We start from the raw sequence: 25,530 nt of genomic DNA on the forward strand, positions 1-25,530 counted from the left end.
CAGTCAGTTGTGACCTAAGCCCTTGCACTGGCAGACAATCATCTCAATCTATTGATACACAAAAAAGCATTTTCATTACAATGCATGTACGGTGAAGGGTCCATTCAGTGCAAAATTGGTTTATGCCAATGGCCTTTGGGATCTTGGAAGCGATACCACAGCACATCTAAGTGTGGAAATGAACTGTTACGAAAGGCAGAAGTGATGCTTCATGTGGCACTAGAACTACTCAAAGACCCCAGTACTAGCTCACGTAGGGCTTGAACTTTCGTGCTCTGCATTTTCTCTCTCCACACACTTACCCATTCCACTCTGTGGCTCACTCCCTTACAGCTCACTGCTTGTCCAGACCTAACGCTTCCTTGCCCAGCTCTTGCTTTGTCAGAAATAGTCTTCCTACAGTGGCAACAAATACCTCCATTAGAAATAGATTATAAAAGAGAGAGGAAATGTACAAGATTCCTCTCGCTACACCCTTGGCAGGTGCTGCCAGACTTGCTCCACGAGTCCAGTCGACAGACTGTAGTCAGGGACATTTTCACTCAGGTACTAGCAGCCACACAGCCTCGCCTGGAAGGGACTGTCAAGCTCTTCAGAGAAAAACAGTAGCCTCACAGCACCTCTGTCGAACTGAATGGCACCTGACTTGTCCAGTACCCTGGGAGCAGAATCCAGCTGGCGAGAGGTGGTACTGAAACTGCTTTAAAGCAGACTCAGAGTTCCCTTGTGATCTCATTGTCCACCCTGCCACTGTGTCCTACAAGTTGCATGGAAAACTAAAATCCAACACCAAAGCTCCCATTGGCTGGTTGGACAGATACTGGATATATGCTAAAAAATCTATATTATCCTACCGAGGTGAGCGTCTTTATTGATAATTTCAGTGTACAGTATAGCTTAAGCTGCACATCATGACCTTATGATGTACATATCCATTTCTTAGCCAGGCCAGCCTTAGAACACTGCAATACTGTTCTGCACACCATTGTCTTGTATTTGGTTCCCACTTGGGACAACTGTGTTTCTACAATCTCTATGACTATATACAAGAAACACTGCCACATGTATTTGAAACCTCATTGTCTTGTATACATCATTGAATAGAAGCATCACGCCATCATGGCCTGTCAGCTTCCTTGTGCCATTGTCATTGTCAATTGTATTGTTTAGTTAATAAAAACGACAACAAATAATTGCTAAAGCATAAAAGCTAAAATACATTATCTTTGAGGCTGGTTAGGATAACAATCGGACCTACCGCCGCAAGATAGGGGAGTCGGGCTTAGTCATGCAAGTGCCGCACAAATAGTGAGTGCAGTACAGAATTTTCAGAAGGAGATACAGCCAGTAGACAGACCATGACCAGTGTCTAAAATGCTGTGTGCAGTGATCCACCCCTGAGTCAACCGGATTAATTGGATCTTAGAGTCAGTTGGATCTTAGAGGACTAATCTGTTATGAGTTTTTGAATGTCATTGATACAATTAAGGATGATGCAAGAGGACCCTAAGTTCCTTCACATATTTGGCATATCTAGCCAATGATGTTGTCTAATTTGGGAGAAGCAAAGCGAGGAGGCCCCACGGCAAGTACACGCCCCCATAGCTAGAAAAATCGGTTTCAATATGGACCACCATCTGTTATCCAGATTGGAGCAGCAGCACATAAGGTGCAGCCTTGATTCGTATTTGAAATTGCATAGCCTGAAGCCCCTCCATATCCTGCACTGGCCTAAGCGGGTTGAAGTTTGTTATGGGTAGCCTGAGGAGTCTCATGCACAGGATGTCGATGCACACCCGGCTGTTGATTGAGTCCACGATGTAGGGTTGAGGTCTCCCTACCAGGTATGAGATGTTCAAAGAAAGTTGGATGTTCCTAGGAGTTTAAAGAAGCGATGTATCGCTGAAAAGAAGTTAGACGCAGCTGCTAGTTGATCACGATGGAATTCACTGCAAGAGCGGAGTCTTCAATTTGGAAAAACAAAGGCCTTCTGGAGTTGCTTGGACCATGGATTCAGGCGAGCCTTCAGTGAATTCCCAGGCACCATCAAAACCCGAAGATAGTTTTTCAAAAAGTCATCTTCGCAGGCTAACCCTTGGCAAGCCAGGCGGAATTCAAAACGAATGAGTGATCTACTCACGTACCTCGGTAGATGGAACATACGTGTATGGCCTGAAGACTGAGCCAGATCTAAGGTGGATGAGCAGGTGCTGGTGAAGGGCAAGTGCCCGTAATGAAGGACAGGGAGAAGGGTGGCCTTGATTACTTTAGGTATTGGTGCAGCAGATGGACTTTTACATTTTCTATTGAGACAGGCAAGACCATATGTAATAGCAGCAGCTTTCTTCTTCAGGGAAGCTATGTGGGCTAGGGGTTAGGCAGTGTCTGAGAACCAGGCCCCCAGTAGATGTATTTGGGTGCCAATTTGATTGTCTGTGGGCCCAAGCCTCAGTCAAGCAGTTTCTTGTTCCTTTGCCGCGATCAAAAACAGTGCCAACAAGGAAGATATTCATAGGATTTGGGCGCTCACAGTAAGTCCATCAAATAACAACACATTCCGTTCATGGCACGGTGCTTCTGACAAGAGGATCTTCCTTAATCCTCCAATGTTTCAAGGGAAACAAAACAGAAAAAGAACAAGTGTCATAGCACTCGTGATATCAAGTTAGAAGTTACTCATATGTCTAGTCTTCTTCGTAAATTGACAACCAACTCGTGTTTGTATCAGAGTCCAATTTTATTCATAGTGTTCAAATATCATCCATAGGAACAGCCAACACGTGTTTCATCCTCTGAGAAGTATCTCTCTTAAGGACTTCATCAGGGCTTAATGTAATATATACAATCCAAAATAGTCATAATGTCGAGGTAGTCTCCGTTTACATCTCTTGTACGAAAAATCATTTAAAGTAAGTTTAGGAAAACAGCCGTGCGGTCCAATTCACCCTGCAGCGTTCCCGAATCCTCAAGCAGCATTGTATCAGGATTCTGTGAAATTCTATGCAATAACCATGCTGGATAATTGCTAAGACCCAGGTGTCTGTTGTTATTTCCTCCCAAAGTTTGTAAAATTGGCTTAGTCTTCCCCCCACAGGTGTTATGTGATAGGGTTGTGTGACTTGTGAGTCACTGTTTATTTTGAGGAGTTTTGGGGCCTTGGAATTTTCCTCGATTTCTTGATACAATGCTGCTTGAGGATTCGGGAACGCTGCAGGGTGAATTGGACCGCGCGGCTGTTTTCCTTTTTTTTGGAGGGGTCCCCCAGGTTGTTCGCTTTCTCCAACGTGGGGCAGTCCACTGTATTGAAGGTGGCACTATAGTCAACGAAGCAGCAGAAGAGTGGTAGCTGCTTGCAAGAGGCAGCTCGCGGGCTGACAACAGCCAGTGAGATGATGTCATCTATGGTTGATGCTGCAGCACAGAATCTTGTCTGAAAAAATGGCAAAATCTAATTGTCTTGAACCCAGGCCTCTAGCTGCTTCAAAAGGAGACGTGCATATGCACAGTCTTAAGCTGAATTACCCTTCAGCCCACTCGCAGATGAAGGTGCCTTGGGCATCCCCTATCGCAGTCAGATGGCCCACCTCTCATTGGATATTGTGACTCGGCACACAGTGGCAGAGAATGCCCGCTCTGAGGTAAACAACATCCTTGATCAGGCCAAAGAGACTAGCTGGTTTCCTGCCAACGCTGGAGCTACGGAGCACAGGAGTCCTAATCAACCCCAAGCCCAAATTACCTACAATTGGTAGCTAGGCGGGAAGCCAGTCAGCCAGATGCCACACTAGGAGCAACAGGCATGCACTCAGAGGGAGAACACCTCAAACCGTTCCCCATCTTCAGGTTATGGATTTGCCAGAGCACCACTCTCCATCACCCAAAAAACATTGGAAACCCATTGAAAGGATCTGGGGGAAATTATCCACACAGGCTCAACGGACCAGCTTGAGCTGGCATTCATTCCACTTCATACCCCTACGAGCGCACACAACATACTAAACAGGGGCAATCTAATGCACCTGTTTCAACACACTTTAACTCTGAAACACCTAACCTCAGCTGACCTGATCTCAGTGAAATTCATCCGTATCCCAGACAGAGGAACGTTGGGTGCCACAATACCAGTGTGGCGAAGCATCGAGGCAAGAGACACCATCTTGAGTGAAGCTAGGACCTTTGAGAACTGGGGCATCGAACTGCTAAAACTATCTGCACCAAAATATTCATATGTGCTACTGCCACCCTAACCCCCCCCAGACCACACATAAGGGTCCTTAGGGGAGCACGGGGTGCCACCCACAACTGTGTGCCAAGCGCAACAAAATTCACAAATTCCCTAAAAGTCTCATGCATCCATAACATGAGAAACGTACTCCACTTGGCAAGAAATAACGACAGGTGGAGCCATCTGGGTAATCTTAATTGCAGCCCTATAAGGGACTATCCCTAACCTACCTGGCGCAGACGCCCACCTCACCAGATACCCATATTGGTGCCCAGGCTCACAATTACATTGTGGAACGTGGCAGGTATCAAGACAATACTGACATGTAAACCTGCAATGGCACTCTTGAACAACCGCAACATAATCTACCTGCAGGAAACATGGGCACTCATCCCCCACAGTGATGCATGGCTACTATGATCTCTTCAAGCCAGCAATACTTGCAAACCAGTTTGGCCTGCCATCGGGAGGTCTCACAATATTCATTAAGCAAATAGCCAAGATCACTGTAAGACTCCTGATTCGATCCTATCTGACCATACAATAGGCACTAATCTACAGGTAAACATTGCGGCACACAAAGTCACCACTACGTCTGATAAATTGTTATCACAACTCACAGAAAGCTCACAAACGTAGGACAACCATCGACCTTTGCAACTGCCTGGAAATCATTCTGCTCAAACACACTACCTATGAAGTTGTGCTACTGGGGGACTTTAAAATTAGAGGTCTGGAAAACTGCTGTACGATCTCGAGACCTGGCAGGAAACAAGGTATAATGACCCATTTCCTGAATACTTTTGAACTAATCTCAGCTGAGCAAGCATTCAAAGCCAAAGCTCCTAACTGTCAGTTCATCCCCCACCTTCAAAGGTAACTCAACTATTGACTATATCTTTATGTTGGAACCTCTAATCAGCCAAATCCTCAGCCTTGAGAGCACTAACAGGTTGAAACTGAACACAATCTATTGATCTTAACTGTGAACCTTTGAGCTGTTCCAGAAGCCAGGCTACCAACTGTGGGGTAATCAACCAGGGCTGAAGAAACAAAGTTAGTGTGGAGGATCAAATGGAGAATGATAGACACCCCAGCGGTGACAAATTGTTTTTTGTAGCCAATCAGGGACACTAATGTCACCGGGTGGGCCCTTGGGCCCAGATGGGCTGCTTTGATCACAGTCTTAACATCCACCCTGCAGCCCAGTGTGGCCAACATGCAGCACCCGTGAGGGAAACCCTATAAGGAACCTATCCCGCACTATATTAAGGCCATTGTCTGTTTACAGAGAGCACTACGATTCTCCCTGCGGCTACACTAGCTAATCCCTACTCTTAAATCTGCTAAAGAGATCTCCAAGTTGCGGGAAAAAAACACAAAAGGTTAGCCTGGGAAACCAATTAAGCACTAAAAGACAAACAATGGCTAAAGATACACAACTTGCTCCAGTTCTGGAACTTCATTAATAAATTAAAATCTCCGACCGCAGTCAGAAGCAATGGAGTCTCTGAAGAGGACTGGGTAAACCATGTAACTGCACTGTACTCTGGTCACACAGTCGCATCAGCTAATAATATCAGCCAGGGGCGTGCCAATCTGCCCACAAGGCAGCAGCAGGTCCTCACCACCACGGGACAGGTCATCAAAATTATCAAGGCAATGAAATGGGATGGGGCGCCGGGATCGAAAAGTCTCCCAGCAGGGATTTTCAAATGCACCCCAGAGGCCTGGGCAAAGGTTTTCACCTTCCCCTCTTTAACCACACCTTCCTTTCAGCCAAGATCACAGATGCATGGGGGGGTTCCATTTTGTGCCCTTTATTCAAGAATGGTGATCCCACAAATCCATCTGACTACCGTCTAAAGCTAAATTATGTCATTCGTGTGGTAAAAGCTTAGGCCCCTGCTTGGCCCTCCTCATCGGGTCCTGGAAGAGTAGCTGGTACCTAAGACCTGCTCCTGCTGCCGGAGGATTAACTGATATACCCCATTAGGCACCTGACTGGCCGCTGATGGTTTAGATGTAGATTTTGCAGGACATAGTGGAACTGCCTCTGTACGCTGGCTGAACTGACGTACAGCAGGGGGAGCGTTGTCTGTTGTAGTTTCGGGAACCTCTCCTATTACGCCACTGCCTTCCTGGCAGATTGGGAATCTCAGTGTCTCAGTTGCATGCTCAGGCGGCTTCAGAGGCCCAAAGCAGTGATCAATATATGTAGCTGCCTGTACATGTTTGTGCCCTGTGGGAGTCTCATCTGATCCCGTTGGCTGTCCTTCGTGCAGTGGTCACTACTGGGGTGTCTTTCGGGGTGGGCTCCAGGAAGATGTGATTGACCATCAGTTTGTTGGCTGCATGAGGAAAAAGTATCTTCTGTTGGCCTCTTTTGATGTTTTGATACAAGGTTGAATATTGGGTAGGCTTTGGGGGCAGCCCCTTATCCACCATGATAGATTGTAGATTTTTTTTTTAGCTGATTTTTTGCCCTCCTTGAGAGGTTAGAAGTCTATCCTGTGGGTGGCGGCCCTGGAGGTACTGAGTCTTAAGCTTGTATGTCCTAGTCAGTTGCTGTAGTGAAGGGGTTGTCCTCTGTCAGGGAAGAAGTACACGTGGCCTGAGGAGCCTTGCAAGGGGGCCACAGTATAGTCTCAGCAGGGGCCACCCTTACCGCTTCTGGGAGGAGCTCAGCGCTGGTGGCTGGTGGATTTATAGCAGGGGAATTGCTCGAGGGTGATGCACTTGAATCCGACAGGAGGCAAGTTGAATTCTTGATGCTGTTACCCTGAGACCATAGTAGTTAAGGCAGGGAGCTTAGTTTATTTATCAGAGGAGAGCATCAGCAGGGGTGACCCTCTTCTGCATCTGATGGTCCTGAAAGGGACTCTAAGGAGGCTTATCTTTGGTTCAGATCTGCTAGAGATGAGGTGATAGAATGCAGTAGGTCAATCTGAAGTTCAATTGTCTGTGATTGCCACAATGGTGCTGGCCATTGTATCTTGCTTGATGCAGATGGAAGATAAAGAGTCCTTGAAGGAGCTGTAGGGCACTATAGGGGTAGAGTCTGAAGGCCTTATCAGTATGGGACTGCTGGATCCAATATTGGGACCCTTTCTCAATAAGGTGGTTTGGTACAGTGATTCTTCAATCTGAGCCTCAATTTGGGCTCCCAAGGTGGCCATGAAGTGATCTGAAATGTTCTCCAGCTCATGGTCCGAGACACTTTCCCTCCTCAATGTTTTTGTGTGAAGTAGGGTGGGGTTAGCTGCTGGTAATAATGTGGACTGTTCAACCCTTGGCAGCAGTGTCAGAGAGAGATACGCTGGCTCGCTGTTGTGAACTTGCACTCTCATCAATACTGAGTGCGAGCGGGCTGTGGTAGGGAGCACTTCTCCAACACAGCCCCCATTAGGTGAGACCCTCTAGGCCAAGGAAATACTTTCTCCGTATTGTTCATCCCTCTCCGGGATAAGTCTAATTCAGTGAAGTAGCAGGGTGAGTGGACAGGTCCCTTTGCTACTCTGGTTCCACTCTTGTAGTCTTGGACAGGAATTTGATCGACAGAGATTTCGCTGTGTCTTAAGACCCTTCAGGGGACGTCACCAGGGGAAGGTTGCAGCTTCTTAGATTCATCTTGACCTTGTGAGGCAGGTGAAAAAAAGGTCACCTGCAGGGCCTGGTGAAAGTAATATGTAATCTGCCCTTGTGCTGGACCGTGGGAGGAAGGCCTATTTGTGCTAATACTGAACCTCTGTGCTGTATTAGCCACAGGAATTGTGGCTGTTGTGGATGTTTTCATTATTAATATACAATCTTAGCCATGCACCTCCGCCCCTTGTTTTCCAAGCTTGCTAGGCAGCAGAGTTTGTTCAACAACTTCCTTGTGCCAGTCTTTTGCACACCCAGGAAATACCTTCAATTCAGGACTAAAAAAATGTCTTGTCAGTTGTCTTTTTAAAAACACATATATAGAACATAGCTTTTATATTCAAAAAGCACTGTCAACAGTTAGTTAATGTTTTAATTCCTAAGTGGTTTCACTTTAGTTAATGGCTTTACAACTAAAACTGCAAGCAAGACATGTTTTTCACAAGACTGCAAAGTAATCTACTGCTGGCCATTTGCTTTCTGGCTGCAGGCCAGGAATTTCCAGTCCTATTTGGACACCAATTAAGCTTTTGTTTCTACGCTGCATTATGGAGCACATCTATGCCTGTGTGAAGATGTTCAGCAACAATCTGGGGTGGCATCAAAGTTGACCAACAATAATTCATGGTTTTGCCGTCTTAACTGCTGACAAAATTCACCAGCTCAGGGAACAAATAGCTCCTCTGTCGTCTAAGTAGGAGCATGAAAGCATTTTGTAGTTACATTCATTACATAAACAATATTGTTTGTCAGGACCGCTTTCAGAAGGCCACAGGACAAGCAGGAGCTACTGGGCCCACACACAATGGTTGTGGCCTTTTACTTCTGATGTCCAGAGGTACGACCTACTATGGGTTGCTAGGATTTGGGCCAAGTATGACCACGTCCAGCACTTGACTCTCAATGGTGGCGTGGGTTGAGTATTCAAAGGCTCTTCAGTAGGTGTTAGGTGTTATGCATACACAGGCTCATAATTCAACATACAAACAGTAGCAGCAATAAGATGATTGCTAGTCAAATTCTAGATTTTAGGAAAAACAGTATTATTTAATGTAAACACAACACATGTATGACACACTTAATAATCCATACAGCCCTCTTAAGATCAGTGGCTTGATCCCTGAGAGTCCCTTTGTTCCATCTAGTGGGGGTATTCCCCATGAAAATAATGGAGGCCACTCCCAGATGGGGCCCACACTAACCCCAGACAGACAGACAGACTGGCTGGAAGATTTGAAAATATCAACAGTTCCATTGAGGTTAAAGTAGGTTGAATAATTTAATGATTTCTCAACTTTGACATGATCAGTAGCAGTCACCTTTTAAGTGTGCCTCCGAAGCATTGTAAGAAGCAAAAACTTAATATTTTTACATGAACATTTAAAAAGGAAGTTTTAGGGGTTCAACTACCTAAACTGGAACTAGAAAGATGAAGAAGTCAAAGAGTCTCAAACAGACCAATATTCTGGGATATTTCATTGGTCAGGTTTATTATGCTCAGCCTAGAGTGAAGTGAAGCAATAGGTATGGCTTTGTAATATAGTTTGGGGGTCGATATTGAGTAAAGCTGTAGTCATAGACATCCACAAGCCAAAATACTAGGGGTTGTGGAAATTACATCACAAATGTATAGACTTCAGGTGACACCTCCTGGTTCATCTCTTGTCCCCCTTTAACCCAGAGTTATCCTCTTATTTCCTTCTAAGGGCCTAAAATTAAAAAGGAGTGAAGTAAATAAGGCATTACCCCATGTCTGTCTCGCTCGTTATAGCCTTTACACTTTGAGGTTACCCCACCTCCCCGAGAATGCTCAGAAGACTTTTACTATTGTAAATTTTCAAGCGTGTGATGCACATAATGTACCTCTCTCCTCCCCTGCCTCTTCTTCTTGCTTTTTTGATCCCTCTGACCAGCATACTATGAAGAGCAAAGGGAAGCATTTTTTTTTTTTTTAAATGACTGTTATCCACTGCTGTTATAGCACTGGCTGGTGCCTGAAATGTCTTCTGTATCCCCACCCAGGTGCTCTAGCTTGTGCAGGTACAATGGACATAGGAGATTTTGTGCTGAGAGAGAGTGCGTCTGATAACATGCAGCTTTTCTCCTGATTTTGGCGCAATGAGGTGCTCGGGTGAGTGCTCGAGTCACACTAGGAATGCACCAAGTTGTTTTTGACACCATCTATCATATTGCAAGATGAAAGCTGGTTCAATCAATCAGTCAATCAATCAGGGATTTGTAAAGCGCACTACTCACCCGTGAGGGTCTCAAGGCACTGAGGAGGGGGGAGTGAGTGGGAGGGGGGTGCTGCTACGTCCCAAACAGCCCGGTCTTGACAAGTTTCCTGAAGGAAAGGAGGTCTTTGGTCTGATGCAGGTGGATGGGAAGAGTGTTCCACGTTTTGGCGGCGGGGTGTGAGAATGATCTACTGCAGGTTGTCGTTCTGCGGACGTGTGGGACAGTTGCGAGGGCGAGGTCGGCGGAGCAGAGATGTTGGGTCGGGGTGTAAAAGGAGAGTCGTCTGTTGAGGTATTCTGGTCCGGTGTTGTGCAGTGCTTTGTGGGTGAGGAGTTTGAAGGTGATTCTCTTGTTGTCTGGGAGCCAGTGCAGGTTTTTCAGATGGTCTGTGATGTGGCAGTGGCGGGGATGTCCAGGATGAGGCGTGCAGGGGCATTCTGGATGCGTTGCAGCCTCTTCTGGAGTTTGGCCGCGGTTCCTGCGTAGAGGGCATTGCCGGAGTCCAGTTTGCTGCTTACGAGGCCTCGGGTGACTGTTCTGGTTTCGGTGGGAATCCATTTGTAGATCCTTCGAAGCATGCAGAGGGTGTTGAAGCAGGAGGAAGAGATGGTGTTGACTTGGTGGGTTATGGATAGTGAGGGGTCCAGGATGAATCCTAGGTTGCGTGCATGGTCAAAGATACTAATAAATAGGAAGTGTAGTGTGACTCAATGCTCATAATGGAAGAGCAAGCAGGAACCTCAGGAGGTAGCCTCTTGCTAGAGGAGATTATTATGGCACATTTGCAAGACCTAATTGATGATGCCTTTTCTACTGCCCCAGCTCAGCCTGCCGCAAAAAAACTAGACCTATGCTGGATGATGAAGATGTCCTAATGCTAGGGGGTTGATGCATCAACCCCTACTTGGCATCAGTATTTGTCACACACTATCCCTTTGTTCCCCTTCCACCAGAAGGTGCTTCAGGGGATTTGGAGGGAATCAATAACTGTAATTATAATTGCTCCTTTGGTTTACCTTGCTGACATAGCTAGCATCACATCCATACCTTCTTCTACCTCTGCACCCAAGCCCTTCTCAATTCCCAGTATTGTCACTTATGCAATTTTGTCAGATAAAACTGACAGCTTGGAGGTTGAAACCATTTGCTCGTAATGGTTAGGTTGCTCACAGAAAGTGGCTTGCGAATTTCCAGACAGAGAAAAGAGTTCTACCCTTATAGATTATGATAAACATTGGAAACATTTTTGCTCTTGGTGTTCAGGCTTGGAGTTTGATCCAGTAGTGGCTCACAATTTTGAATTTCTTGTGGGATGGGTTTGCTAAGGAATTAGCCCCAATTACTCTTTCGCCCCAGTGGGCAGCGATAAGATATTGTAGCAAATCTAGGGGTGATTTGTGGCCTATTCTTCCCTTAGTTAGGAAACTTCTACGTAGTTTCCACTAAAAAAAATCATAGCGAGTGGGGGGCGGGGCCAACCAATATGGTCGTCCGGTCGTGATTCCCGGGTGCTCTGCATAAAACACCCCACAGACATGTAAAAGCGGTATCTTGGTGGGGGCCTTTTGCCAGTCATGCCCCGGGGATGTAGTCTGGAGTCCCAGGGGTGAGGTGAGCGGTGGTAGGGGTGTCGAGGGTGCGCTCGCTGACATGAGCGGCAGAGGGCTGGAGCGCGGGCCAGGAGGCCTGAGGCCTGTGTTCACGCAGCGGCCCGGAGAGGAAGAGGGGTGCCCTGGGCCGGGGACGCAGCGGGCTCCATTGTGGACCAGTAAGGGGGCCATGAGGCTCCCCGGGAGCATTGGACAGCCACGCAGAGGGGACGCTGTGCGGCTGTGACCAGAGCGATGCGGGAGGCCGGGACGGTCCCTCAGGGGGAGAGAGCCGGGAACTACCGGAGGTGCCCCGATGGGGAGTCAGAACGTGGCCCCATAGAAAGGAGTGGAGGGGCGGTGGCGGGCCCCTGGATGCCTGGTGATGGAACTTGCCTGACGCCTCTGCCTGACCTCAACATGGCACCCAAAGATAGAACACCAGGAGCATGCCTGAAAGGCCCCGCAGACGAGCATGGCCAAAGGGTGGCATGACGTACCCACCTCCCCTGTAATAGCAAATCGGATGGCGATTTTGATGCTGGGAGGCACACCCCGGTAAGGAGCAATGGGGGTCAAGCGAAGGGAGTTGTGAACAAAGCGGCAATAGGAGCACAAGCGCAATAGGACCTGGGGGGCGCCTATGCCACGACGGAGGCTACAAACCAAAAGGGTCTCAAATTACTTTGCACCTGCCAGAACGGGTGTGCCTCGCTCGCCACAGACAGGCGACATGGCATTAACGAAGTAGGACCTCCTGTCGTCCATCCGCACCTTCAAGGTGGAATTGCGAGAAGAACTCACGGCTGTCTTTAAGGCTACTACACTCCATACGTTCCAATCGGACATTAATAATCAACTGGCCTCTCTTCAGGCTGATGTGGACTCAGTGGGGACCCGTACGTTAGATCTAGAAGTGCAGGTCAAAGAGATGAAACAACAAGTAAGTCCTATGGAGAGAGAGGTCACACACCTCAAATCACAACTCCAGCTCTCCATACTCAAATGCGAAGACCTGAAAAACCGCTCCTGTAAAGACAATATCAGAGTGAGGGCGCTGGAGGTGGGCAGTGAGGGAGTAGATCTGGAGGCTCTGTGGTGGGTCTCTTCTCCACCCTCTTGGGCGATGAGCATCCGGCAGTGCAGGCGGAAAGGGTCCATAGGGTGAGGAGTCGCTCAGTCAATGAGGGTAAGAGGCCCAGAGACATCCTGGTGAAACTGTGCTTGTTCCAAGTCAAAGAGCGCATCCTCCAACAGGTGAGGCGGCAAGACTTTGGGGGTCATTCTGACCCTGGCGGTCACCGATCGCCAGGGCCAACGACCGCGGAAGCACCACCAACAGGCTGGCGGTGCTTCCATGGGCATTCTTACCGCAGCGGTACAGCCGCGGTCAGAAACGGGAAAACGGCGGTGTCCCGCCGGTTTCCCGCTGCCCCAGGGAATCCTCCACGGCGGCGCTGCAAGCAGCGCCGCCATGGGGATTCCGACCCCCTTACCGCCATCCTGTTCCTGGCGGCTTTTGCTGCCAGGAACAGGATGGCGGTAACAGGTGTCGTGGGGCCCCTGGGGGCCCCTGCAGTGCCCATGCCAATGGCATGGGCACTGCAGGGGCCCCCTAACAGGGCCCCACATTGATTTTCAGTGTCTGCCAAGCAGACACTGAAAATCGCCACGGGTGCCACTGCACCCGTCGCACGCCTTCAACTCCGCCGGCTCCATTCGGAGCCGGCTTCCTCGTTGAAGGCGCTTTCCCGCTGGGCCGGCGGGCGGCCTTCTGGCGGTCGCCCGCCAGCCCAGCGGGAAAGCCAGAATGGCTGCCGCGGTCATTCGGCGGCTCCCGCTGGGCGTGCGGTTACCGCCGCCGGCGGGAGTCGGAATGAGCCCCTTTGTGTCTTGTCAGGGGCACAGTGCACCTTATTCCAGGACATTGCTCCAGCAACCCTACTCCACCGGCAGCAGTTCCGTCCAGTTACAGATGTGCTGAGATCGAAAAATGTTAGGTACAGATGGACATTCCCCTTCGGCCTGGCTTTTGAACTCAACAACAGGTCATACCACTTCACGGATTTCGGGGAGGCGGCGACCTCACTGGGGCTACAGGAGAAGAGTGCAGGAGAATCGCAGTGCTGGGATGACCCTTCCACTTCCACTTCTACGGATCAATGGAGGCAACCGAGGAGGGGGTGGAAGACCCCCAAGATGTAAAACCCTTTGCATGGCATGTGTCAGCTGCAAGATCAGTTAGGGGCTGCGGAGGTTTTCTCAGATGGAGGCCACATGGGAGATCTCAATGGTCCCAGGAGGGGGAGGGAACCAAACTCCCGGGGGAGCCCAGGGACTTCTGATTGGACACAGGAGCGCCCGCAGGACGAACGCTTTCGGCGTGCTTGGAACCACCCTACTGGCAAGCGATAATGGAGGTCCCTGCTTTTGACAGAGCCTTCAAAAGTGGTCTTGTGGGGGGTGGACACGGATGAACACCCATTCCTAATATGATGACCACAGGGAGGTTTGAGAACCTGCGCCCTGTAGTGTAGGTTTTTTTTCCTGTTCTGTTGTTATTTTCTATGTTTGGTTACTGTTTGTTCTCCCTATGTAGCGTGGTCGAACCATCTGGGAGGGTCGGGTGGCTTCAGGGGGCCTGGGGCGGACTGGGAAATGAGAGGAGCCCGAGTGGCAGCCTAAGAAAGATGTTAACACAGGCGAGGAGCTCTTGGTCACACTGACAGGATGCTAGACATTGTAACATGGAATGTTAAGGGGCTAAATTCACCCAATAAGCGGTCGCAGTTGAGAAACTTCTTTGACGATCATCACTATGATATTGTGGCCCTGCAGGAAACACATCTCAAGAGGGGAGAGGGACACAGATTGCACCATAAACAATACCCGGAGATACATACGGACAATAAAACACTGCGGGGTCACCCTACTATTCCGCAGGTCCATACACTTATACACTTCCAGATCTCAGGGTCGAAACAGGATAAGGAGGGTAGATTTCTAATGGTCAAGGGCATCGTGGGGGGGAAGGACTTGTACGGTGGCTACTCTATATGCTCCCAACAGTGGCCAAACGCAGTTTCTCTTGGGTTTCCTGGAGGTGTTGGGGGGGATTTGCAGAGGGGGAAATAGTGTTGCTGGGTGACTTCAACTTGATTTGGGATGTCGCTCAAGACACAACACATCCCTAGAGACTGCTTACAAGTGTTTTTGCAAAATAAATTAAGACGGTCCTTAATAGGCTAGGTCTCTTTGAATCTTGGCGCACGCTTAACCCCACGGTGAAGGATTATACCTTCTTCTCCCACTCTCAAAGAGCCTATTCAAGGATTGACTACATATTTTTGAGTCTACCCCTTCGGCAGACTCTGATCGGCAACAATCCACCCGATTATTATATCTGACCATGCCCCGGTGGAGGTAGGTCTGGAACGGAACCTCCCATACCCGAAGAGCAGGCAGTAGTACTTCCAAAACATTTTAACCCGTGACCCAATGACCCGAGACAAATTGCGGAGAGCTATCAGAGAATTTTTCCAGAATAATAAAGCAGGGGTCACTTCCCTCCCCACTACTTGGGACGCATTTAAAGCTGTCCACAGGGGTACATGCATCTCATTAGCGTCTTCGCTTTACCAGTTAAAATCCAAAGAGAGACAGGTTCTAGAAAGTGAACTGAAGATAGCTGAACAGGCCCATAAGCTCTCCCCTACCTGGCAGGGACAGAAGAAAGTGACTTCCATTAAAGGCAAATTGCAATCTATATACATGAACAGAGCAGAAATTGCACTGTTGGGACTCCAGAAATCTCATTATGAAAAGGGGAACAAAATAGGCACACTCCTTGCGAGGCAATTACGCGCTAAGCAAGCTAAGGACTATATAGCTCAAGTGCGTGATGAGTCAGGGGAACACTATTCAGATTAGGAGAAAGCGCAAGCTTTTAGGAAATTCTATACCTGACTATACCAATCAGATAACCCGAACACCCTCGCCCAGCAGAGCTACCTGCAACAAACTCACCTCCCGCAGGTTTCCCGGGATACCAACGACTTCCTGGCGGCCCTGTTCACCACAGAGGAAGTACGGGAGGCCATCGACTCCCTTCCACTACACTAAGCGCCGGGTCCCGATGGGTATACTGCGCATTTCTACAAAGCCTTTGGTGCGGAGCTAACACACCACCCAACTGACCCGTTCAATTTTGTAAGAACGGAGCACACACTATCCCCTACTATGGGAGACGCCCTGATAACACTTACTCCCAAGGAGGTGAAGGACCCTCAGCTCTGTGCCTCTTATAGGCCCATCACTCTACTTAATCTCGATGCAAAATTATATTCCAAAATCTTAGCCCAGAGACTTGAGGGGTTGTTACCGGATCTGATTCATCCTGATCAAGCGGGCTTTATCAAGGGTTGGCAAACGCATGATAATTTGAGAAGGGTCATTCACCTGATGGAAAAAGTAGCAAAGAAACAGGTACCTGTGCTGTTACTGGCGCTAGATGCAGAAAAAGCTTTCAACAGGGTGGAGTGGTCCTTCCTGGTGGTGACTCTGCAGAGGTTTGGGTTCGGGGAACAGTTCATAGAAATGCTAATGAGCAATTACTCGTGTCCCCGGTCACGAATACTGGTAAACGGGGTGTCATCTGAATTTTTTGACTTGTCAAGGGGAACAAGACAGGGCTGTCCCCTTTCCCCTTTGCTTTTTGCACTTAGTGTGGAACCTCTGGCAGCCGGGATAAGGGCTTATCCGAATTTTCAAGGAATCCAGTTTGGTCCCGACCAACACAAAATTTCACTGTTTGCCGAAGACATTTTTCGTACATACAACCTTCCTGACTATTCAAGAGGAGGTGAGTCTTTTTGAGCAGGTAGCAGGCTTTAAAGTGAATAAGGGGAAATCATATATCCTCATCTTGACAATACCCACTGCTGAGATGGGAGTGCTTGCCTCCACGTCTCCATTTGTATGGGCCAAAATTACGTACCTGGGAGTCAGGCCCACCCCCAAGGTTGCCGACCTGTTTAAGGCCAACTTTCCACCTCTTCTTAGGACCTTACACGCAGACTTTAAGAGATGGTCGCCGCTCTGGCTTATGTGGTTGGGTCGCATCAACACCATTAAGATGACGATACTTCCACGCTTTTTATATCTGTTCCAAAGCCTGCCTATCGACATTCCTAATGACTTTTACATAGAGCTCTGCACTATGTTCACTCGGTTAATATGGCAAGGCACTAGAGCTCGGCTTTCGAATAAATTGCTTATGTGCTCCAGAGACAAGGGCAGTTTGGCACTCCCAGATCCCCTAATGTATTATAGAGCGGCACAACTCTGCATCATCGCTGAGTGGTCACTCCGGGAGTCAGACAAGTTGTGGCTACGTATGGGGCAGTGCTGGGACGGACACTATGGGACGTGCTTTGGAAGCCCAATGGGGACCGACTGAAGAACGCATATCTCAGCACCCCCACTGCTACCACCCTTAAGGTATGGGACACAGTGAAAAGAGCCTATAAGCTCACAACTTTTCCCCCACCTCATACCCCCATTCACTATAATACGGCCTTTCCTCAAGGAGATACCCCAGGTCCATTTGACAAGTGGAGGGAGGGAGGTCGTCTGACGATTGCTGATCTATATCATGGGAAACATATACGTACATTCGAAAGTTACTGTAGGGACTTCAACTACCCCAATCTGAGCACTTCCATTACACTCAATTAATGCATTGAGTTACTCAGCCTCAAATGTGAATGGCGGCCACCACGGAGCTTCTTCCCATTGAGAGGTTTGTTCAGGAAGGAAGGGTAGCGAGGGATAGTATTTCCACACTGTACAGGCTGTTGGTGCAACGCGCTTATGTCCCCCGCCACATTCCTTTCTGGGAACAAGTCCTGGGCTCCCAGGTCTGGAAGGGTCCCTGGCACAAACTGTTTCAGGACATAAGCAAATATAATCGCTCCATGGGGGCCAGAGAAGCACATTATAAAATACTCTACAATTGGTACCTCTACTGAGAGAAACTTAAAAAAATGTATCCCCAATTATCTGACAGGTGTTGGCGGGGCTGTGGTATGTTGGGAGATTTTAGGCATATCTGGTGGGACTGCCCTGCTATCCGCCCATACTGGAACAAAATCCTGTCACATTTAAAAGAGATTCTGGGCTACCCCATCCTGTCATCTCCGGCACATTTTTTACTGGGCCTGCGCGCCCCGGTACTGCAACATCAAACACAGGGAGATCGTTCCATTATGTGGCTGGCAGTAGGAGCTGCAAAGACGGCATTAGCATAATACTGGAAAAAAACAGATCCACCTCAAATAGCATTGTGGTATACTCGACTATGGCTCGGCCTTGCCATGAAGCGATTAACAGATAGAATGGACAACTCCAGAAGAAGCTTTGACTACATTTGGGATCCACTGGTGAAGTTCCTCTCAAAGGGCTTACTGCTTACAGCCTGTAGCCCGCGTTTTAGGGCTCTGCACCTTTTCCATGTGTAGGAACCAGGACTTGGGAGGGAAGTGTGACTAGGTATGTGGCAACGAGGGTGGGTGTGATGTCTTCATGACTGCTGTATTCTCAGACCTTGTAAACCACGCTGCAAGGGTTAGGACACATAGGCCCTCATTATGATCATGGTGGTTTGGCCTGCCATGCCGGCAGTGGCGGCTGAAGCCGCCAGCCGGCATGGCGGGCCAAACCACCATATAATGTACATGGTGACGGCCGCCAGCGGCAGCAGTCACCCACCGCCAAGCTCCTGCCGTCAGGCAGCCTGGCGGCGGGTTGAAACACCATCCGCCAGGGTAGCTGCACTGCCCTGCGGATAAGGTTTCATTTCCCGACAGTATTTTCCTGGCGGGATATCCAACCAGGAAAAGACTGGCAGAGGGTGTGCCCCAGGGCACCCCTGGGGGCCCCTGCAGTTTGCATGGGCAGTGCAGGGGCCCCGGTGCAGAGCCCCGTCGCGCAGGTCACTGACCGATTTTCGGGCGGTGATCTGCACGACGGGTACAACTGCACCTGCCGCACAGAGGCATTGATGGCGGCTCTATGTGGAGCCACCGCCAATGTCCTGGCCGAGCCTTTCTGTAAGCCGGCCGGCAGAAACAAGTTTTCCGCCCGCTGGCTCACAGAAATGTTCATTATCTGGCCGGCGGGGTTCTGGGGTCGCTGGCGGTCAGTGTTTTGACCGCCAACATGAACACAGCGGTTGTTTCCGCCGTGTTCATAATGACCACCATAGTTTAGTTGTTAGTAATGTTATTCTTTTGATACAAAGTATCATAATTCAGTGAGCTTCTGCACCACTTCTAGATGGGATTTTGAAATTTATGTTGCTTGCTGTGCTCCTAATTGTTGAGATATGATATGATCAGTGATGGAAAAGGGGAGGAGCCGAAACATCTGGTGTACTACTCGATGCCATTGGTAATCTGACTTGCATATTCCATTGTCTTATAAAAACATGCCAATAAAAACAGTTTAAAAAAAATATATCCTAGAGAGTCGTGTTCTATTCCAGCTTGGGATTTCTCAAGAACTTTGGAAGGGTTACAAAAAGAAGACTTTGAGTCCTTAGTGCAAGTGGACATGTCAAGGGTATCGGCCAAAGTGGCATTCTTCATCACAATTACTTCTGTGAGGAGGATTGGGGAGTCATCTTCTTTACTCATTTCCTACCCTTTTCTTAAATTTTTTCCAGATAAGATTGTCCTTCATCAAGATCCCAAGTTTAGACCAAAAATTCAATCTATGTTTCATTCCACTCAGAAGATTGTTCTTTTGGTTTAAAGTCCACAGATAATGTTCCATCAACCTTCAAGGTAAGAAGAGCTTTGTTAATTCATCTACAAAGAACTCAAGAATTCAGATCCTCTAAATGCTTGTTTGTCTCCTATGGTGTTGCTGTAGAGGGAAGAAACCATCTTCCTTCACTATCATTAGATGGGTACGACCTGCGGTTTCTCAAACCTCTTCTATAGAAGATTTAGATTTGCCAGGTAATTTGGCAGCAGGGTCGACCAGAGTGGTAAGAGAACCCAGGGCTGAAGCAGCTGGTGGTTGCTTGCAGTACATTTTCCAAAATGCCCTATAGGCAACTTCTAACACCTTTTTGCCTCATTATAAATTGGACATGCTTTCAAATACTATGAACAATAAATGGTGTTCCACTTATAGAAAAAGCAATGAGATAACAGTTGTAATAAACTTTACTTTCTGGCAGCATGTAATTGTGCCTGCCAATTTCTTGTGTTGGTATTTCCTCACAGTGTAAAGACAAATGAGGAGGACAAATGTCGGGTATTGAGAATTACTGGTAAGTAATTGTTCATTTTTTTGTTATAAACATACAAATGCTCTAGAATTGTTACACACGATTTGGCTCTTCATGCATAAAAGCCCATCCTACCTCGGCTTTGATTCCGTGGGTAAGGTCTAGTTTCCGAAGAGGAATTCTCAGAGAAGGCAGGATCATTACTTGGTAGCTGCTGTGGTTTGGTCTTTTTTACTGCCATTGGTTGAGGAAGAAAGGTCTTTGGCAAACCTTTAAAAAACCAAGCACCCGAACGCTTCCAAACCTTAGGAAAAATATGAGTAGAAAGTGTGTTATGAGTTCATGTCCCTTAGTAATGTGTACAATTCTTGAAAATAAATGTAAGCACTGATTCTCAAACATTTTCTCATTTACAGGTACTAATGGCAGGCAAACAAGCATTGGCAAAACCAAAGATATGGAGTTTAAAATAAGAGGGTAAGCTATTGACCGTGCCAATGTCCATTTGTAAAGCATATTGAAAAATGAATATCAAATAATCAAATGGAAACACACTGGTAGTCATCTTGTAATGTTTTGTCTTTATGAGTACACTCGGTTGGCCGCTAGTACATGATGAAGCATGCACACATGGGCAGCCATTAAGAAAATGATTTTCAGAAAAAAAACATTCCAAGACGGCAGCACGTGTGTACACATATACTATGAAGTCACAAATCATAGCTACTTATCACAAAGCACCAGTGTCTTTTTTTAAGATGGTCGACTACCATTTTCAAATGGCATACTTAGAATAAAAAATAAGCATTTCAGGTGCAAGTGGTCTGTAAGAAATTGTAATCAACCCCCTGGTAGCTTAGCACAGAGTGGTCAGGCTTAACTTAGAGACAATGTGTAAAGTATTTGTGCAACACTTCAAACTGTAACACAGTGAAAGCACACCACAAAAGAAGTCTTCAATAGAAAAATAGAGTCGTTTTTAATAAATAAAACAAGACCAAAACAACAAATAATGCAATTAGTAGAACCAGAGTGTTTGAATTTTAAAGGTTTAAGTGAAAATAGCACCAAAAAGCACAAAAAGCTACTGGGGATATTTGGTCGCACCAGACCAGGACAAAGTCACAAGTTCAGGCTGACCCTAATGGAGTGCAGGTCAGCTACAGGTATCCATTTATGCTAGCTGTACAGAGTACCTCAAATCCTGGTTGCGGAGCATTGCGTAGATCAGTATTGAAGGTGCGCCATACATCCAAAGTGATGCGTTGGTTCCGAGGTAGTATGAGGCTGAAGTGCGAGGTCCTGTTGCGTCATGATCGAGGATCTCATTGATGTGGCTTGCGATGCGAAGTCTGGCATTGGGGATGCAGTGCGTACGAGTCTGCAATGTGCAATACAACATCATTGTCAGGGCTGCCATCAAGAAGAGATGCAAGAACCTGAGTTGTGGTTACACCGCTTCACCAGGACGATGCATCAGTTCTGAGAACTGCTGTGGGCAATGCAGGTCTGTGCACTGAGCCCAATCCATGCAGCAGCTGTGATGCGTCAGTTCTTCTCGGGGATGCGCCACTCAGCCAAGGAGATGCATCTTTTCCCTGTGGGGAAGCGCTACTCAGCAAAAAAGATGCATTGAATCTGCTGTAAAGTAACGTAGGCCCACTGCCAGTCCAGGGCTGGCGTGACACAGCTTGGCAGGGTAGATGCACAGATGGCAGAATCTAGGTGCAGGCTCAAGGAGGTTGGACGCTTGTTATGTCCCAGAGGCTTCAGATCAGGAAGCCAGTTACCTAACCCTTGGAGTCATTCTGGGTTAAAAAAATGCAGATTCAGTCCTTCTCACCGAGAGCAGAGGGAAGCAGGCAGTAAGTTAGGACAGCTCAGCAGGAGTCCAGCACAGTGCAGTCCAGCAGAGTGGCAGTCTTCAGCAGCATAGCAGTTTTTCTTTATGGCAAAGTTTCCTCAGGTCCAGAAGTGTGTGGAAGGGGTGGTGTATGAGGTCCATCTTTTATACCTTGGTGCCCTGGTTCTGTAATGTGGGAGAAACTTCTAGACAGTGGCTTTGCAGTGCAAGGAATTCCCTGCATCCCCTGTAGTGGTTCCACGCTGTCTGAGGTGAATATACAGGGTTTTTAAACCCCTTATGTGGACAGGACACAGTCTGTTCAGGGGGTGGTGAGGCTGTGTCCAGCTCCTCCCTCCCATCCTGTCCTAAATGGACCACTAAGTCACACCTAAGCTCCCACTGAGATAAACTGCAACCACCAAATCGCTAAGGCAAGAAAATGCCAACTTTCTAAAAGTGGCATTTTCTGAATTGCAATTTAAAAATCCAACGTCACCATGAGTTAGAATTTTAAATTGTGATTCCAAAGACACCAAACTTGAAGCGGCTATCTCTTCCCATTTGGAAATTGCACTTATGAAATGTAATAAGGCAACTCCAACATTTTTGTATGGGGGAGATAGGCCTTGTAGTAGTGAAAAATTAATTTAACAGCATTTCACTACCAGGACATGCAAAACTTAAAAGTACATGTCCTACTTTTTCAATACATTACACCCTGCGTCTGGGCTGTCCAGGGCTTACCTCCTGGATTACTTACATATAATGAAAAGGAGGGTTTGGGCCTGCCAAGAGGTTAATCTTGCAAGGTTGAAACAGCAGTTCTGCAACAGCAGGTCTGAGACATATTTTAAAGGGCTACTTAAGTGAGTGGCACAATCAGTGATGCAGGCACACAATAAGCATTTAATGTACAGGCCCTGGGCACATATAGTGCACCTTACTTGGGACCTATAAGTAAATTAATATGCAAATTTGGGATTAGCCAAATTTACCATGTTTAGAGGAGAGATCACACACTCTTTACCACTGGATAGCAGTGGTAAAGTGTGCAGAGTCTTAATACGAGCAGAAACGAGGTCAGAAAAAGTAGAGGAGGAAGAAAGAAATTAGGGGGAAAACCACCCTAAGGCTCACCGGTTAACATAGTCGAGTGGCAGTATACAGATAATGGGCCTTTGCAAAACAGATTAAGAAGTAAAAAATGGTAAGGTGAGAGACAGGGAAGCAACAGCAAGAAGCTGGAAGGTGGTGAGACAAAACACAATGGAGGTGTGGGAAGAGGTAGTTGAGCAACAAAGCAACTGTTGGAGGGGCAAAAACAATGGTAGAAAAGGAAGAGGTGGGAGAAAACAACTGGTGGAGGTGCAGGTGAGTAGCTACCTTTGGTTCAGCAGGTGCAGGGGCCCTTTGGACCTCAATAATTGCTGTATCTACTACCCAAGCAGCAATCTAAGTGGGCATTTTCCTGCTAGCACCAGGCATGTGGCATTCTTGCTATGCTACTGACAGGGCAAAAAACAATGGATGAGGAGAGAAATGGAAAGCAATGGAAGACGTGGGGGGGAAATCATATATTCAGAGGGGGCAATGAAGATGTGGAGGAGTGACAGAACAAAGGAGGAACTGGGGAAACATTGCACACAGGATGGATAATGGTAAGGAGCTGGAGAACTAGTTCTGTCTACCCGTGCCAAAATCTATTGCATCAGAAATAGCAGGAGATATATTTGCTTGCATCAAAAAAATAATTGGCATAATATTCCCAACAATATCCCACAGATCAGGTGAGCAAAGTCACAATGATGTTTAAAATAAAGCAGCATTTTGTTGACTTTTCATTACGAATTTGTAGGCAGATGTAGCATCTGTTTATACATACGATAAAAGGGAACAACGGAAAACTATTTACTCAGTCAAAAAATGTGGTGGCACTGTTGACATTTAAAATGTATAATGATCAGCCTAGTTGAAATGATTGGCTGATTAAACCATCCCTTCGCTCTGTGATCCGAGAAGTTAAAATCCCATTGATTTATTTCATTTGGTGTTTTCAAACAACAGCAGCAGCAAGACATCTGACACTTTTACATGAAGGGGGCATACAAATGACCCGGAATTTAAGCTGTACAAAAAAGGTTTAGGGGAAATGCACATTTTAACCTGTTTTGCTCTTTGATGCTGTAAAACTGTTTGTGACTGGACTTACATTAAGGATTTGGTGTTCTACTGGTTGAATGGGCCGGGGCGCCAGAACGCTACTTTAGGGCCAGCGATACAGAGGGAATTATGACTCAGGCAAGGCTGGACTGGCCTTTTTTCCCACAGGGCATTTCCCAGGTGGGCTGGAGGCCAGTTTTGAAAGCCCAGGCCTGAGCCTGGTACCTCTGTCACTTTGCCCCGGTTCCTCGAGAATAGCTGTTGCAAGCAAAGGGGAGATTCAAAAGAGACCGAAGGAGAGGGGAAGTAGAGATAAAGTGATTATAGAGAGGCAAGTGAATGAATGGATGGAAAGAGAGAGATAGCGTGAAGAGAAGAAGGGAGCGGGGCTAGTTTACAAATTATTGCGAGGGCTGCTTTTAGTTCCATAATTCAGCCCTGCTTGTGGGAAGGGCAGGGATGCATGGCAGAAACAAATCTGACATTATTATTCTTATGTGGTCTAGGAAAACACTCAAGGAATGAAGCTTGAGTGCAGCTAGATAATATGATAGCATGCAAACTCTCCATTTTGCTGCAGTAGTTTCCCTTTGAATAAATATTTAATTTGCCAGCCGTAGGGTGTTAGGCTATTAACTGTTAAATTTCTGATAACTGTGTTTTATGGTACCCTTACAAGAGTAAGCTAAAGGGACAGGCAGTGTCTGGTAGTTGATTAAAGGAGCATGTAATTTATTTTAGACCATACAGCCTTGTTATTCAGTGCGCCAGTGCCCTATGCTGACTTCTGAGAACAAGTTTTGTCACCGGCACTTACTCTTCTACAAATTGAGCACTGCACTCTGTGGAACTTTGAGAGGGACAACTTCTGCTCTGTTTATGTAACATGCATGTAAGTGACACACCTATGTAAAGATCCAAGTCTGCTCTCAGATTTGAAATTCATGAGCAGCATCCCTCAAATCATAAAAAGGCAGCAGAGATTATTGTTTTAGGTTATTCCTCAACTTTGATGTTGGTCTCTGCTGCTGCCAGTGTTTGACAAGCTGTTCCACTCTCTCACAGGTGTCCAAGGACACCTATACCAACAAGCATGGTACAACCATGAGCTGCACACATTGCAATCCCTTAAACCCCATATTGAGGTACACATCTTCAGAAACAATTTTAAAGAGGGCATGAGTGCGGCATGGTGTACACCTATTTTGTACACACAATGTGCACACACTTGCTGCAGTTAGGCACCAATGTAGCATGCTAGACAAGAGAACTCATATTCCAAGGTTGTCCAAACACACAAGTTGCACAAGAGGATATCTCATCAGAAAGCAGTGAAAGAGAAACCACAGAGAGACACTGTCATTCTTTTTCCAATTCCTGATCAATCATTTCCTAGCAGTAGGCATGGGAAACTTTAGTCCAGGCAGCTTAAAACAGCTTTAGTCAGATCAAAAGGTCTTGCAACTGTGATCTTTAGTACGATCTATGTAGAAATTGAATGTGCTCTACTGGTCCAAGCGATGGAGTCTTT

At 47.2% G+C, this 25,530-nt stretch overlaps 1 protein-coding gene across 3 annotated transcripts in view; it reads right to left on the reverse strand.

The window, feature by feature from the left end:
• RPH3A (rabphilin 3A) overlaps positions 1-25,530 on the reverse strand; it is a 756,965-nt gene that overhangs the window by 293,675 nt on the left and 437,760 nt on the right. For all 3 annotated transcript variants that reach the window (XM_069214805.1, XM_069214806.1, XM_069214807.1), the window contains exon 6: positions 20,129-20,297. In XM_069214805.1, coding sequence (XP_069070906.1) covers positions 20,129-20,297 — 169 coding nt within the window. The remainder of the gene's footprint in view (positions 1-20,128; positions 20,298-25,530) is intronic.

The sequence above is a fragment of the Pleurodeles waltl genome, chromosome 11, assembly GCF_031143425.1.
Source record: "Pleurodeles waltl isolate 20211129_DDA chromosome 11, aPleWal1.hap1.20221129, whole genome shotgun sequence".
In the NCBI taxonomy this organism is placed as follows: Eukaryota; Metazoa; Chordata; class Amphibia; order Caudata; family Salamandridae; genus Pleurodeles; species Pleurodeles waltl.